This window comes from Bos indicus x Bos taurus, chromosome 5, assembly GCF_003369695.1.
Source record: "Bos indicus x Bos taurus breed Angus x Brahman F1 hybrid chromosome 5, Bos_hybrid_MaternalHap_v2.0, whole genome shotgun sequence".
NCBI classification, from domain to species: domain Eukaryota; kingdom Metazoa; phylum Chordata; class Mammalia; order Artiodactyla; family Bovidae; genus Bos; species Bos indicus x Bos taurus.
In genome coordinates this window covers 3699414-3713864 of record NC_040080.1, presented here as the reverse complement: position 1 = coordinate 3713864, position 14451 = coordinate 3699414, and the positions used below count along the sequence as shown (strand labels likewise).

The 14451-nt window shown below is 52.2% G+C and overlaps 1 protein-coding gene across 3 annotated transcripts in view; it reads left to right on the top strand.

The window, feature by feature from the left end:
* Positions 1-12151: 12151 nt before the first annotated feature.
* LOC113892106 overlaps positions 12152-14451 on the top strand; it is a 37103-nt gene continuing 34803 nt past the window's right edge. For all 3 annotated transcript variants that reach the window (XR_003510967.1, XM_027540509.1, XM_027540510.1), the window contains exon 1: positions 12152-12856. Coding sequence is in view for 2 of the 3 variants with exons in the window: in XM_027540509.1 (XP_027396310.1) it covers positions 12722-12856 (135 nt within the window). In the remaining variant the exon portion in view is untranslated. The remainder of the gene's footprint in view (positions 12857-14451) is intronic.

Below are 14451 nucleotides of genomic sequence, written 5' to 3'. Positions count from 1 at the left end.
TATGTCACTGTTAAAATACTGTTGACAAAGAGTTTGTCAGCGCGTAGGGACATATGGGAGCCAATATTTCCCAAACAGTAAATATGTATGTAAATTATGCATTAATATTGTATGCATATGTTCACTGTTGGGAAGGAAATGCAACTGAATATTATTTTCTACATAATGGCATATAGGTGACTTTTCCTTTTCCCCTGTATTTTAGACTTGGATTATTTATACTTCTTATTACTAAAATTATCTCTAAAATGTCTATCTTCATATTTTACTTTTAAATTACTTATGTTTTAGATTAGGCTGTGCCTTCTCTAAACATGTGGTATTTTTATAAGCAAGGAAAAATCATTTTTAAAGTTTTGTGAGTAGAAATCTAGACAAATGGCATATTTTCCTTCAATAGTTGTGGATAGATGGCATGTAGCAGAAATATTCGTTAGGTCAACAAATATGTATAGTCAGTAAATAGTATTCGTTCTCTTATAAAAGATTTGTATGTTGATAGCTTATTAATCAAATCCTATATGAGTTTCCTAGTGAAACATATATACTTGAACAGCTAAGGCATAAAAATGTCAACTAGGATTTTGTTTGAACTTAAGAAGTATTTTTGTCCCCATAAACAACAGCATCAAGAAGTGGGGGAAAGGCGTTCTTATTCTTGGATGTTTGGTCCAATGACCTCCTCCCCACCCCGCCCCCCCCAATGTTAGACTCTGCTTGATTTTGAGTTTGTGCTTTCTGCTCCTATTGCTTGTTTTGTGAGGGCGATTAAAAAGATCCTGCAAGTTCCTATCTGGAGAACACAGATCTTGAATTCAGCATGCCAGATGATACACTGTGGTCGTTGGGTGGAAATCTTAGGGTTTATTTATACACTCATGTGCTTTCTTTTATAAGAAAGAAAGAAAAGGTGATTTTCCCCCCCAGCTTGTACTTCCCAGGACTTCTCTACCTCAACATATTATTTTTAAAATGTATGTTATTCTGCAGCCTTAAGTCACCTGCTGCTGGGCGGTGCATCTCTGTGCCCAGACAAGAGGCAGGGCATTTTCTTTTTTAACCCTCACGCTGCAGGATGGTGTGACCTGAGAAACGCTGTCCGTGTTTGCATCTAAAAACATCAGCCTTCAAGCAAGTGCCATTTGCTGTCCCATAAAATGAATTAAATGAATTCCCCGGACCAGCAGTGTTGGAAAGGGTCGGGAAATCTATGACTCCCTGCCCGAGGTTGGTTTACAAGGCCCGGTGGAGGGGCGGGCGGTTCCCAGAGTGACCCCCTCCCGGGCCGCCACGGGGCGCAGGTGAGCCGGGCCCCGGGGCCCCTCGGATGGCCGCCCGCGCGCGCTGACCCGCGGCCTGCGTATCCCCGCCGGTTGCGCCGGTCAGGGCGGCCCAGGCGGCGGAGGACCCGGGGAAGGGCTGGTGGGGAGGCGCCCGGCTGGGAGGTCCCGGGGCCTCCGGGGCGCGACCCTCTAATCCGCTTTAGTCACTATATTGTGCGCTTCGCTCGGGCAGAGTAAACAAGGCGGGCCCACCGGGCAGCGGCCGGCGGCCCGCGACTCCCTGACCCCAGGGTCGCGCCCTTTGTTCGCCCTCAATGGGGCCGCCCCGCCGCCAGCCCGCGGCTAATTGGGGCGCGTGCCGCCGCCGCGACCCCGGCCCCGCCTCGGACCTGGACTCGGACAGGCCCTCCGACCCCGGCCCTGGGGACCCTGGCGCGCATCCGTTCCGGCGGGCGCTCGGACCCCTGCTCCGACCCAGATCCTTGCCTGCCGGACCCGCCCCGGACTGACTCCAGGACCCCCAGCCACGTGGACCCGGCCGCCGCCCCGCTCCCCACCCGATGCGGACCCCAGGCCCCAGATCTGCCCGGCCCTGGCCCCGCCCGGAGGAGGCGCACGAGGCCGCCCAGCCTCAGGGCCGTGCGGACCCGCCCGGAGGAGAATAGCCCCGGCCCCCACTGCCCGCCCAGGTCGCCGATGCGCCGGTTCGACGACGGACCCCAGGCGGCCGCAGCCCGGTCCAGCCGGCGCCCGGCTGGAGGCGCCTCGGCAGGGCCTTTAGGGACGGCAAGCCTCCCGCCGAGGTGCGGAGGAGGGTCTGCGGTGCCAAGTTTTCCTTTCTGCCCGCCTCGGTTTCTCTGGGCATCCTGCCGTCGGAAAAGCAGAGGTGCTCCAGGAGGGCCTAGTCCAGAGTCCTCAGCGGGGACACAGGGACCTTCCGACGCTTCTGCTCTGGGATGCGGGCCCCACCCCTCCCAGCCCTGCCTTCTCCTCCAAATCACTGCCTTACGGAGGCCCCGGCAGGTCCAGGTGAATCCTCAGGCAGGACGTGCTGAAGGAGTTGAGGTGACACTCAGCTTGAGCGTTGTCCCCTGCGTTCTTTGTTTTTTCCTCCAATGCTGGACAGGGTTATAATTTTTATCCCAAGCAGCTTTTGAGACTTAGCGCCTTGTAACCTTTTTCAAAAATTTTTAAACATTTTGTCTTTTTTTCTTTTTTAAGCCTGTTTTCTTGTAATTAAGTGTAAAAAGAAAGCAAGTGGAAGGAGTCTTGGAAGACTTTGCCTTTGAAAATGAACAGGGCGGAGGCTTCAAGTTCTTGGCCAAGCCAGACCCTCTGGCCTGTGCCTCATTGTGTTCTGTGGGTTTTGTTCACCTGGCTTTGCCGAGGAAACTATAAAATGCTGAGTTTGTTTCTGAGCTGGTCGTTTGTGGGGTGCAATATTCTGAGATGGAAGTTGGCTTTGGGGGAAGACCTGCTGTCCTGAGGGTGATCTGGTGGGGTCAGCGTGTACCAGGAGCCCCGGGAGGAGGCAGGCGCTTAAGGAAGCTTCTCCCCGTGGTGCAGGTCTCTGCTGGAGAGGGCAACACCATGGCGACTGGCCCTGCTGGCATCACCTTCAGTCCAACCATTTCCCAAATAAAGCTGGTTCCCTCTTTCTTTACCCCTTCCCTGTGGTCCTGGCCCCTCCCCAACCGTGGCAGTTTCCCCAGTGCTTTCCCGTTTCTGAGAAGCAGGAACCATCTGACGGGAACGCATGTGCCCCTGCAGACCGCTGGCATCTGGGCACGGGACCTTGGCCACCCCTCCAGAAAAGAGCTGCCCCTGGAGCCTCTCCACGGGGAGCCGGTCATTAGGGATGCTCGCTTTGAGGTTCTCTCAGGCCGTTCTCGTCACCCGTTTGGCCTTTTACATTGAGACTACGGGGTGGGACCTGCCGGGTTCACAGAGGGCCGGAAGCCAAGGAAGGCTTGGGTGGGGGCTCGGCGCTTTCCTGGCTGTGTGGTGGGGGAGTCTCTGGTTGTGGGGTGTTGGCACCCCAGCAAAAGGGATGGTGAACAGGGGGCACTCTGACCCCTCAGCTCAGGCGAGGCGGCTTTGTTCCGAGGACTCTGGCAGGCCCAGCTCGGGTGCGATTTTACACCAGGATGTTGGTTGGTCCAGCCCAGCTTTGAGGGTGATGCACCTGGCGGGGAAGGGTGGACGCCTCAGATGACCAGAGCTGGTTGTGGAAGGCGGGAGATTGCCCAAGCTGGCCAGCTAAGGCAGTCCTGGGACCCAGATTTCAATGGAGCTCTGTTTTTCCTGGGAACTGTTCTTACATATATATATATATATACACACACACACACATATATAAAAGCCTGAGTGTGCATGAGTGTGAAGGGGTGGCGGTGATATTTTCTGTTAAAAAAGAAAAAGCAAAAATAACGAAGCAGTGTGTGTGGCCTCTGTGACGCTGGGCCAGAGTCACTGTTCCAGCCACGTGTGCCTCAGTTTCTCTCGTTTTTAAGGAGGTTTGACCATTCTTGTTCTGTCTGCCACTCGGGCTGTGAGGATCACGTGGGACGGGGTTCGGAACTCGCCTTGTAAGTGACGAGATGCTTGCTACACACTCACACGAAATACTATCCTGCTACCTTAGCAAAAATCTTCACTTTGAGTCGTTGCTTTCTGAAACTGTTTTGTGATACCTGGCACTGACTAAATGCTTGGGGTGCTTTGGTTGATTTGAACTGTATCAAAAACCCTGTGCGGTGATGCGAGCCGGCTGTGGGCTGTGCGTGGGGAGAGTCTGGACAAGATACGAAGCATCCTGGTGCCCTCAAGGCCTTCAATCCTGTCAGCAAGATGGCCCCCAATTTGGAGGATTGGACTGCATGCTTTGGAGACCCTCCTCTTCCTGGCATCTTTACCGAGTGCCTGGGCACGTTCATCCCAGGGTCCACGGCTCTGTCTGCAGCCTCACCCAGCCTGGCTTAGGTAGTGATATTTGGGGCGTGAACCCCAGCCTGACCTCCTCTGTGAGGGATCAGGCTCACCCAGCTTCAGAGCTACAGGCCGGAGAACACGCCCCGGCCCCGGGCCCTAGCCGCGCTGCCCGAAGCTGGCCTGGCCGCTTTAGTCCTGACTATGCCGAACGAGGTCAGCTTGGTTTCCCATTCACAAAACACAATTTTTTTTTTAATTACGGGGAAAGTTTTTCTATATCTGAGGTCTGTCCTTCATGCCTACAGCAGGTTATGTTTTCACTGGCTTTTGGTGTTTGCACATGTGTCGTGATACGAGTGATCCCCCCAAAATACAGGTAGGGCCTGCCCTTCCTCTGGGCTCAGCGCTGGCCACCAGGACCTCAGGGGAGCCCACAAGCTGTAAGAGCCGCAAAACCTATGTCCCTACACACGTACACGTGGACACACACACATACATGGGAGTCCACGCGTGTGCACGCACACGCACAGGTCCCAGGATATTATCTTCACGCTGCCAATGTTTTAATGTTCTAATGTTCAAGTTTGAGGCGGCGACAGGCTGTCGTGAAAGGCTCGTTCAGCCTGTCTGCCTTGCAGCTATTTCATTTATAAGTCTTCTTGTCACGTCAAAGAGCTCTGTGTTTCTCGCAGGCTGTGTTCGGGTGGTTGAGTGTTTTGGCTTTTGGCTACAGCTGGTTAATTTTTCCGAATCTGTAGATCCAGGTGTGCGCTGAGAAGTTTTTTCCCAGCGCAAGAAGTTTGCCGGTGAGCCTTGGGGTCCTCCTAGAAATGTGTGTGTGAGAGACTGCCAATCTCGGAGAGGTTGTGAGTGAGAGGAGGAGGTGGCCGTGCCTGCGTCCACAGCCTCCCCTCAGACGCCGAGTCTGGGAAGGACTTTGGAAGCAGAATCTTGAAGCTTGTTTAGAATACAGAGCTGAAAAACGGGTGAATGGCTGAATCGTTAGCAACTACATTGACGGGAGTTGAAAATCCCTCTCTCTGAACATCATTGGAAGCCAGGCACAGCTGTGAAAACGCTTGTCCACATCTCTGGTTGTTTTCAAATATATCTAAAAAATATATGTTCATCATGTAAAAATTATTTAGACCCTTATTTTCAAGTCTAATATCATCCACTGTCTGATTGCTTACATGACCTCTTTCTTTTGGTTAAAAAAAAAAATGAACTTCGTGTTTCTTTAAAATTAGGAATTACACCAAAAGTTGCTCTATAAATAGCAAGAAACAAAACAGAACAAAAGCACTGACTTTCTTTTTTAGTATTTTATTTTGCAGCCATTAAATATTATCTTGTCTTGCAGTGATAAATTTAGGTGAGACATTTTTTCACTTTTTATAGAAAGGGCATATGTGAAAAATCCAACCTTAATATTATCTTTCTGTTAACCAGATCTAAAAACTATAATATTTATACATAGTCAGGAAAATGAAACTGTCATTATGCATAAGGTGAAGTACTTGTGCTGTGTGAAATCATGTTAGAGTTTAAAAAAAAAATGGGAATATTTCAATAAATAAGACCAGTGTGGTCAAATTTCAAACAATTTGTAATTGACACTCCCATTCCCTAAGTCCTTCTTTCTGTATGGATTCATTTTGTGGGCAGTTTAGGTCTTGCTGTAGTCATTTTAAAGATGTAATCTGTGAAATCTTTATTTAAAAAACAAGTTCCTGCTATGCCTTGCAATTTAGCAGTAAACCATCTGAATTCTAAATCAGGGTTTTTTCCTTTCTTTTTTTCTTTATTCTAGACGGGTTATAATTTATCTAGCTCACTGAAGGACTAAGAAATGATATTAAAATTCCCATTTTGTCTGTGGGGAGGAAAAAGAATTCGATAATGATCTTCATTAGCATTTCAGCATTATTTAAACTAAAAAAAAATAAACATTTGACAGTTTTAAAAATTACTTTCAATTCTTAATTGCTAAATTCTGCTTAGATATAATTCTAAAAGAATAATGACTAATAATGACTATCAGACTCCTACAAAGTATTGATAAGATATGAAAAGTACTTCCAAAAAATCGATACTTTTCAACCATGAAAGGAAGGCATTCCTTGAAAACTGAGGGAGTGAAATTCTTTTCAGATTTTCTGATGTCTTTTAGTTCTTGTGGAAATTAGTACCTCCTTCTACCAGAAACTGTTACAGTTCAAATTCTAATATATCTTTAATTGCTAAAAAAAAAAAAAAATTGCTATGAGCCACACAATAAATTCTTTAGAAAAATGTTAATTTCCCAATTTATGATGATTCCATTTTAGAAATTGCAGAATTGAGCAACCTAAATACATAAATTCATCACCCACATCTTTTTGAAAGGTAATTTTGATGTTTTAAAAAATTTAGTTTGTGCTGTGCTTTTTCTCATTCCTTATAGGAAGCCAGGAATATAGCTTTGGCATTTGAAACATGCATATATAACCAGGGATACTGGCCCATCTTCTTTAATTCGTATTTTCTGATTTGTGCTTCTTACTATTTTGGAATGGAAAAGATGCATTGTAATTTCTCATTGGTAAGAGGAAATTTCTCATACTAACACATATGTATTATATACAGTATATTCACATATTTATATCCATGATCGAACACACACTTATTTTAGACTTCTAGGTTTTGGATGCTCTCCTTTTAATTGAAAAATATTAACTCCTTAAAGAATGGCCTCGGGGTTAATAGACTTTTTTGATACACACGCACAGGTGACATTACGGACGTGAACATGTAGATTTCCAAAGTGTGTTTAATACGATGAAACAGCCACTCACAGAAGCTTTCTGACCAGACAGGTGGCTGCGTGGTGTGGCGCTCCGCCCGTCAGCCGCGCATCGCTGTCGGAAGCGGGCACACCGAGTCTGTTCTTTGTGTGTGTATATTTTTTTAAAAAAGAAAGAAAACACAGAAGTGCCCTGCCAGCATGCTTTTTTTGTGGGGACGAGGGCTGGCTACCAATGCAGTATCCTGCCCTGTGCTCTGTCCCTCAGAGATGCTTGTCCCGTGCCCAGAGTTCCTTTCTATTGTTCGTTAACTCAAAAACCAAGTAACCTAAAGCAAAAGGTTCTGAAAAATGCTTCTTTACGTTTGGAAGGAAAGAATCCTTTCTATGGATACTTGCTCACTTTTCCTTAACCACCCTGAGACCATACTGTTTTACTCACCTGAAGGCTTCTGTCCCCTCTATTAAAAAAAAAAAAAAAAAAGCTTACCTAAGGTAAATTGATGCTAATAGGTTTGCAGGTAAATAATTGAGAGTTAAAATGAAGTCTTCAGAAAGCAAGGGTACAAGTTATTACGAAATAGATGGATCAAAATGGAATCCCAAACCTACAAACTGCTCTGTGACAAAGGCAAACGGGAAAAGAAAACAGGGAGCCAGGGCTGCTTTTCCGCACGGTGCCCAGAGCTCTGCAGAGGCTGCCCAAAAGGGCACTGTCTGGGATGACTGGAAGGGTGGCATCTGACCCACGAGCGGCCGCAAACTGGCCACCTCCGGTTTACTGGGCTAGTTTTTAAAGCATCAGAGCCTTGGGGTGGGCAAGTCGAACGTCTAAAACCCAAGTGAACATGTAAGTTTTCACTCACACTCCATCCTGCTTACTTTAATTAGATTAAATGCATCTGTTTACCAAGTCCTGCTAATGCTTTGGACACCGAAAATTTTAAAGTATTAAGTGTCGCTAGGTTAAGAACAGGGAAACCAAACTCAAGCGACCCGGCCTTGCGAGGCTGGACTGTGGCCGAAAGCTGTGCTGGGCACGGCAGGAAGTGGCCGGCCGCATTCCCATTAGGCACATCTTGGGAGAAATCAGGAAAAAATAACTGTATAAGGCTGATACTATAAACATCCTGGTATAGCGAGAGCCCTCCTATGACTTATTTTTCAAATATCTGACCACGGGCATGGTGCAGCCCACAAGCAAGAGACCAGGTTCTTCCTCCAAGAAAGCTGTTCATCAGAATATTCACCCAACAAAGTCAATTTCCATGTTTCCTCTTTGCTAATGTGAGCGCCCTTTTAAAATTTATTTACTTTGAATAATCCAATATGATAGCGAGTTGGAAAAAGACTTTACAAACCTGAAACCTTAAAAAATACCCAACAGAACAACAGGAATGCTGTTATTTTCCTTACGTAAAGCAGAATTTGATTTCTGAATTTGCAACCAAATTATATGTAAATCCTTGCCAAGTATAGAGAGGATAAAAAAGTGTGTGTTCTTGAATATTATTCTGACTCACCCAATTTCTTGTTTTACCAAATAAAAATTGGGAGGAGGAAAAATTAACTTATTACTGTGTGTGAGAGCAAGAAAAAAAAAAAAAAAAAAAAAACAGCTAATAAAAAGATTAGCAAGCCAGTACGATTATACAATGATTTCAGGTGAAAATTACAAAGCTAATATCTTGGCATTTAGTCATTGCCTTCATAATGATACAGTTGTCAAATCGGTATTTGTGCCAATGGAACAAGACTTGTAAGTGGCATAATGGAAGATAATCTTTTTCTTTGTGGCTTTTTAAATTCAGTGTTTTAATCCACCCATTTAATCACACAACATATATCACATTAGTTATAATATTTATAGTGTTTAGGAGAGTGATTATAAATAGATTATAGCGTGGTGGTTGAATGTATTGGTTATAGTATTTGTCTGTGTGTGTGTGTGTGTGAATTTATCTCAAAGGTATGCAGCCTTTCTGGAGTTTGCACTTGGGAATGGTTTTCCGTGAGAAGAGTCACCAGATATTTATTTTCAAAATCTCCATTTGGTCCTTACCAAGCTTGCTCATTATTTTGGAAAAACAGAGATTTGGTATTAAAAGGGCCCGGTACGTCCAGTGTTTAGGTCTCTGTATCCAGCCTGGTTTCTGAGGCATTTCTGTTGCTCTAGAGTCCCCAAGTTGCTAAACCACAAAATGTCTTTAATATGTTTTTTATAAAGGAGTTGAACCATACAGTAAAGATGGGGAAAGGGGGACTTTATAATGGCAGTTAGTGGTCGGGTTCTTCCTTGGTGTGGCCAGAGCAGGAGGGGGTGACGGCAGGGTCTGTGTGGCTTGGGCGGGGGCGCCTTGCAGTGCTCATCTCGTGGGAATGTGCCCTCTTCCCCCACATGTCCTGGTCAGGGCTGGGAACTGTCATAGTGGAGAAAATTATAAAGGACTGCGCTAAGGAGAGATTGGTTTTTCCTGCCGTCTTGTTGGAACGTGGCTACGGCTGCTGGGAGTCCTTTTCTGAGGAAGGGGAGCACAGAATTCCTGGGCTTCCCAAGGGGACCCCACAGCCCTGGAAGCTGGGAAGGGTCACCTCGGACCTTCCTCGGAGCAGGAGCAAAACCCACCCCATCGTGGAGCCACCCCAGCTTGGGCCCTCTCTCTTGGTGTCAGCAGCCGTAGAAAGTGAAAGTTGGTCAGGGTTTCGGTGAAAAGATTAACCAGAAAACATTTCCACTCCACTCTCTAAAACTGAATTTTCTCATGGCTGGGGATGGGGGTGGGGGGTGGAATGTCTGTCCCTACAAAGAAGAGGCCATTAGGAAGATTCTAACACACAAGAAAGTAATTTTGGAAGATTTCTTAATCCATCCTATTTCCCTCCTCCTTCCCTTCCTCCTCCCCACATCGTATATGTCATGCGGTGGTGGCAGTCATGTGTGTGTGTGTCTAGCACGATTCAATGCCAAGGTCAGGGTGGGCCTAGGGAGCCTCCTAGGTGGGTTGGTGGGCAAGGGAGGCCCTGGCCTGAGCTGCTCCGCCTGCCCCAGCCCAGCCTGGCACCATGGCGGGTACCCCCTGCCTGGGCAGTCCAGTGTGGAATGAAGTTTCCTGGGAAGCAGGGCCCACGAGGAACTTTTGAATTTACCAATGGCATAAAAAGTATATATATTTTTATGACAACGGGCAAGTTTTAATTGGTTGACAGAGATGGCGAGATGTGACGTCAAGGGACACTGGTTAGAATGCCAAGGCCGGCTGGGGTGGGGGGGTGGGGAGAGAGACAGGCACAGAGAGACACTGGGATGGGGCCCAGGAGGCCTCGTTTCTCTCCGGCCCCTGTCGCGGGCACTGGGGACAACCAGGTCCATTTGGCTCTGAGAGAGGGCATGCCCCGGGTAGGGGGATGGGGTCCAGGCAGGGTGACCCTGTGTCTGCGTCCCCAAGCGCCAGGAATCACTCAGGCGCCCCTACGGAGAAGGCAAAAAAAAAAAAAAAAAAAGCAGCTGTGGCCTTCTTGTCATTCTAACCAGGGTCCGGACCCTGGAGCCCCGGCCCGCTCACGACTGCGGCAGAGGGCGCGGGCAGGAACCGCGCGGCCCGGGGACAGCAGCAGCGTCGTCGTCCGGCCCTGAGATAGCAAAGCTGCGGCCTAGAACTTCTCCCCGCAGCTCCTGCACCCTGGGCCGGGGGTTGGGGGGTGGGGGTGGGGGTGGCAGGAAGTTGTTTCTGCGGGGAAGGAAGAGAGAGAGGTTGGAGCTGGGCAGCGGCTCCGGGCACGGTGCCCCCGCCCATTCCATGCCTTCTCCGGGCACCATGAGGGCCCCCCTGTGCCAGGCACCTTGCGGCCCCCATCTCTGGGCACAGCGCGCTGCCCCCTCCGTTGCACCAGATCCCCTGCACTTCGTCTTCCACCCCACTGGACCCCGCGCCCCTTCCGCAGCCCCGCAGGCAGGGTCGGGACAAGCCGCCGCGGGCTCCTCCTGGTGCGCACCGTGCCCTGGGGGAAGCCCGGTGCCACCCGCGATCCCAAGCCCTGTCCTAGAGCTTCGTCTAGAGCTCCGCGGCGAGCCCTAGCCTCGCAGGGAGGAGGCCGGAGGTCTAGCCGCCACTCCGCCGCGCGCTCTGGGCTGCGGTCAGGCCAGGGACCGTCGGTCCGCCCCGGGTCCCCAAGCCGGGCCCGAGCGTGCGCGCGCGCGCTCCGCTGCCCGCAATCATGGCAGCCGGCGCCTCGGAGCGCAGCCGCCGAGCGCGCTCCGGCCGCTGCCTCGGTGCCAGGGCGGCGGGGGCTGGCCGGGGCCCGGGCTTACGGGCCGCAGGGCGCGAAGCCGAAGGCTGATGAGTCTCCGCGACGCGGTGCCCCCAGCCCCGCGGGACCGCGCGGGCGGGGAGCCCCCGGGGCGGCGTGCCTGCGGGGGCGCGCACGCGGGGCTGCGGGGCGAGGCGCGGGGCCCGGGCGGCGAATCCGCGGCTCGCGCCGCCCGCCCCGCCCGCGCGCGCCGGGCCCGGGAGGAGGGTGCGCGGTGGAGGGGGAGTCGGGGAGGGGCCGCGCCGGGTCCTTGCCCGCAGCGGGCACGGCCGGGGGCCCCGGGAGGCCTTGTTGGTATTCCGGGCACAGCCGAAGCCCTGATCTCCCCGCGGAACTGGGGCGCCCGGGAGCGCTGCACGGCCGCCCCCCCCCACCCCGGGCGGTTTCCCCCAGGCTGCGGGGCCGTAGGCGCCTCGCTTCCCCCGCCCGTCCCCTCCTCTCCAGGTCCCCCGGACCCCCTCCCCCGCCCTGATCCGGCGGCGAAGGGGTGGGCAGGGAAACGCGCTCTCTGGGACAGGTGCCAACTCCGAGACAAAAGACATAAAATAGGCGGCAACGGGGGAAGCGCGGCCGGCGCGCTCGGGCGGGGACGGAGGCGCCGCGGGGGCCGCATCCTCGGTGCCGACCGGGGAAAGTTTGGGAAGTCGCCGCGGCGGCTTCGCGGCGGCGGGGGACACGCGGGCCGGGCCGCCCTCCGCGCCGCGCTCGCCCTCTCCGCGCCGCTGCTGAATAATTCATGGCGCGGCCGCCGGCCATTAGCATGCACCGGGCGCGCGGCGCGTCTGTGCCCAGCCGCCGCCGCCGCCGCCGCGGCATTCGGCGCCCCGGCCGCGCTCGATGAGCGGCCGCGCGGAGGCCGAGCCCGCGCTGTCCCCGCGCTCACTCGCCGGTCCGCTGGCCGGCCGGCTCCCATTGTGCCCCGGGCCTGCGCCCCGGGCCGTCCGGTGACTGCCCGCGCCCCGCAGCGCGCCCGACGGCCGGGCGCTGGAAGTTCGGGCCCACGGCGCTCGCCCGCCCGCCCCGGGATGCACGTGAACTTGGAGAAAGTCGCGGGGCGCGCTGGCGCGGACCTCCGCGGCAGGGCGTGGGCGCCCCTGGCCCCGCGCGCTTTCGTTTTCGCCCCGGACAAAGGTCCTTCGCGGCGCAGGTCGCGGACGTGGAGACCGTGTCCTGCGGGTCACTCTGCGGGTTGGTCCGATCGTTCAACCCGGGGAAGTCGGAGCGAGAAGAGGACGAGCGGCGCGGTCGGAGCGCGGTGCGGGACCCAGGGAGTGGGGCCTGGCCGTGCGCTTCGCCCGCGCCGTCCCGGAGCTGTCCCGCCCTGGGAAGAGTTGTGGGACATGGCATGGCTTTGCTCTTTGCCCCTTTCGCCGCGTGAAGGGGAGAATCATTTTGGAAGCCAGAACTCGGACCGATGGGCCAGGGCCTGTGCAGCCGTGGGCGCGATAGCGCAGCGCCGGCTGCGTCCGAGCGCGATCCTCCGGCAAGGGCAGAGCTGCAGACCAGCGCGCCCCAGGCTCGATCGGGTTCAAGGCGACTCTTGAGGACGGTAAGTGCATTTCTCACTTTCGCTACTTAGTGAATATTTAAATATTGATGAAGGGATTTCTAAGAAGAGCCCTTTTGTAGGGCAGGCCTTCCGCAGACCCGGGGACCTGGGAAGGAAGGTTGATCTTGGACCCGAAGCCGCCCCAGCTTGCAGCAACTCCATGGCCGTCGTTAAAATTCTGGAACTTGGAATTTGTGAAATACAGCTTTTAATCTCAGATGTGTGCCGGCCATTTGCCAGAGAGAATTTGGTTGAACACGTCAAATAGCAGGCCTCCTAAATAGAACACGAGGAAAAGAGAAAACAACAGTTTTTAGATCAGAGGGGTTCTGAAAGGTTGTTTGGAAGCCACGGCCCTTTCTTGAAAAACTGAAATCTTTCATTCACTTCCTAAACCATCAGTGCTGCTTCTTGTTTTATTTTCTCCCTGCTGGTCAGGCGTTTATGGAGAGCTGGTTTAGGGCGGCCCTGGGACTGGCCGCTCTGGCCCTTGAAGTGAAAGCCCCGAGTGCATGCTGTTGTTCATGGTGGCATAAAACAAAAATAACTCATAACTTTTCATAATAAATCCCTCTTTATAGATGGGTCACACACGGGCCCAGCCCACAGCCCTGGGGGATTTGTGGGGAGCAAGAAAGGGGTGAAGGAATGCATGTTTGCCGTAATTACAGGGTTTTAAGGTAACGCTGAAATTAATTTCTTCAAAGTTGGGCTTCAGAGGCCGCGGCCCTCTCTGTAGGCAGCACTGTGTTCATTTTATTTTAGTTCGTTGGGTTTAGCTGTTTGGGATTTTTAAAAAGCACGTTTGTGCTTGCGTGTTACCTACCCTGTTAAAATGAAACCCATAACTGGGAGATTAAACCCGCTTTTTAATATGATCGTATCACAGGTGCGATTTCCCCTTTACCCTGCCTCATCTTATTGATGTGGTTTGGACAACCTTGCGGGGTGCTTTGACCACAAAATAATGGGGAGGGGGGGCCTGTTTCCATAACTCCCCAGCGCTGTGAGCTGGCGCTCGGAGGCTGTGTTTCCGGGAACGTGGACAGAGGCCTGCGTAGCCCAGGCCTGCCTCATGCCTCCCTCTCCCAGGGCTGCCTGGTTTCCAGAACCGAGAGGAGAACCCAGAGGAACGAAGAGCCGGTTTCAGTAAGGTCCTGCCCACCTGGCCCTGAGGCTGAAGGCTTGCTTCTGTGAACCACTGTAGAGCCATCCTCGCCATCTTTATAGCTAGGCCATCGCCCTTTACCCCAGTGCCCTGTTTTGAATTTGTCTTTATGACTTTATCAGAGGCAGTTAGCAGCCTTGAAACGCGGGGAGAGACACTGGGGACTGATCTCAGAAATGGAGGGTGGCTTGCCCCTCCGGCCAGGAGCTGACGCTGGCCGTGGTGTTGGCAGCGACAGGTTAGTAATTACAGAAAGCCCGGGTTCCGCTGGGGCCTTGCTTGTAAAATGCGGGAGACATTTTCCTGGGTCCACAGATGACCCGTAGTATAGCGCAGGATGGGCAAGCATGGTGTGGCTTTCTGCTCAGACTGTTGGGCATCCCCCGCGGTTAAAGCAGACCCCAAAACAAGGGGCGTTGGTAGCTCC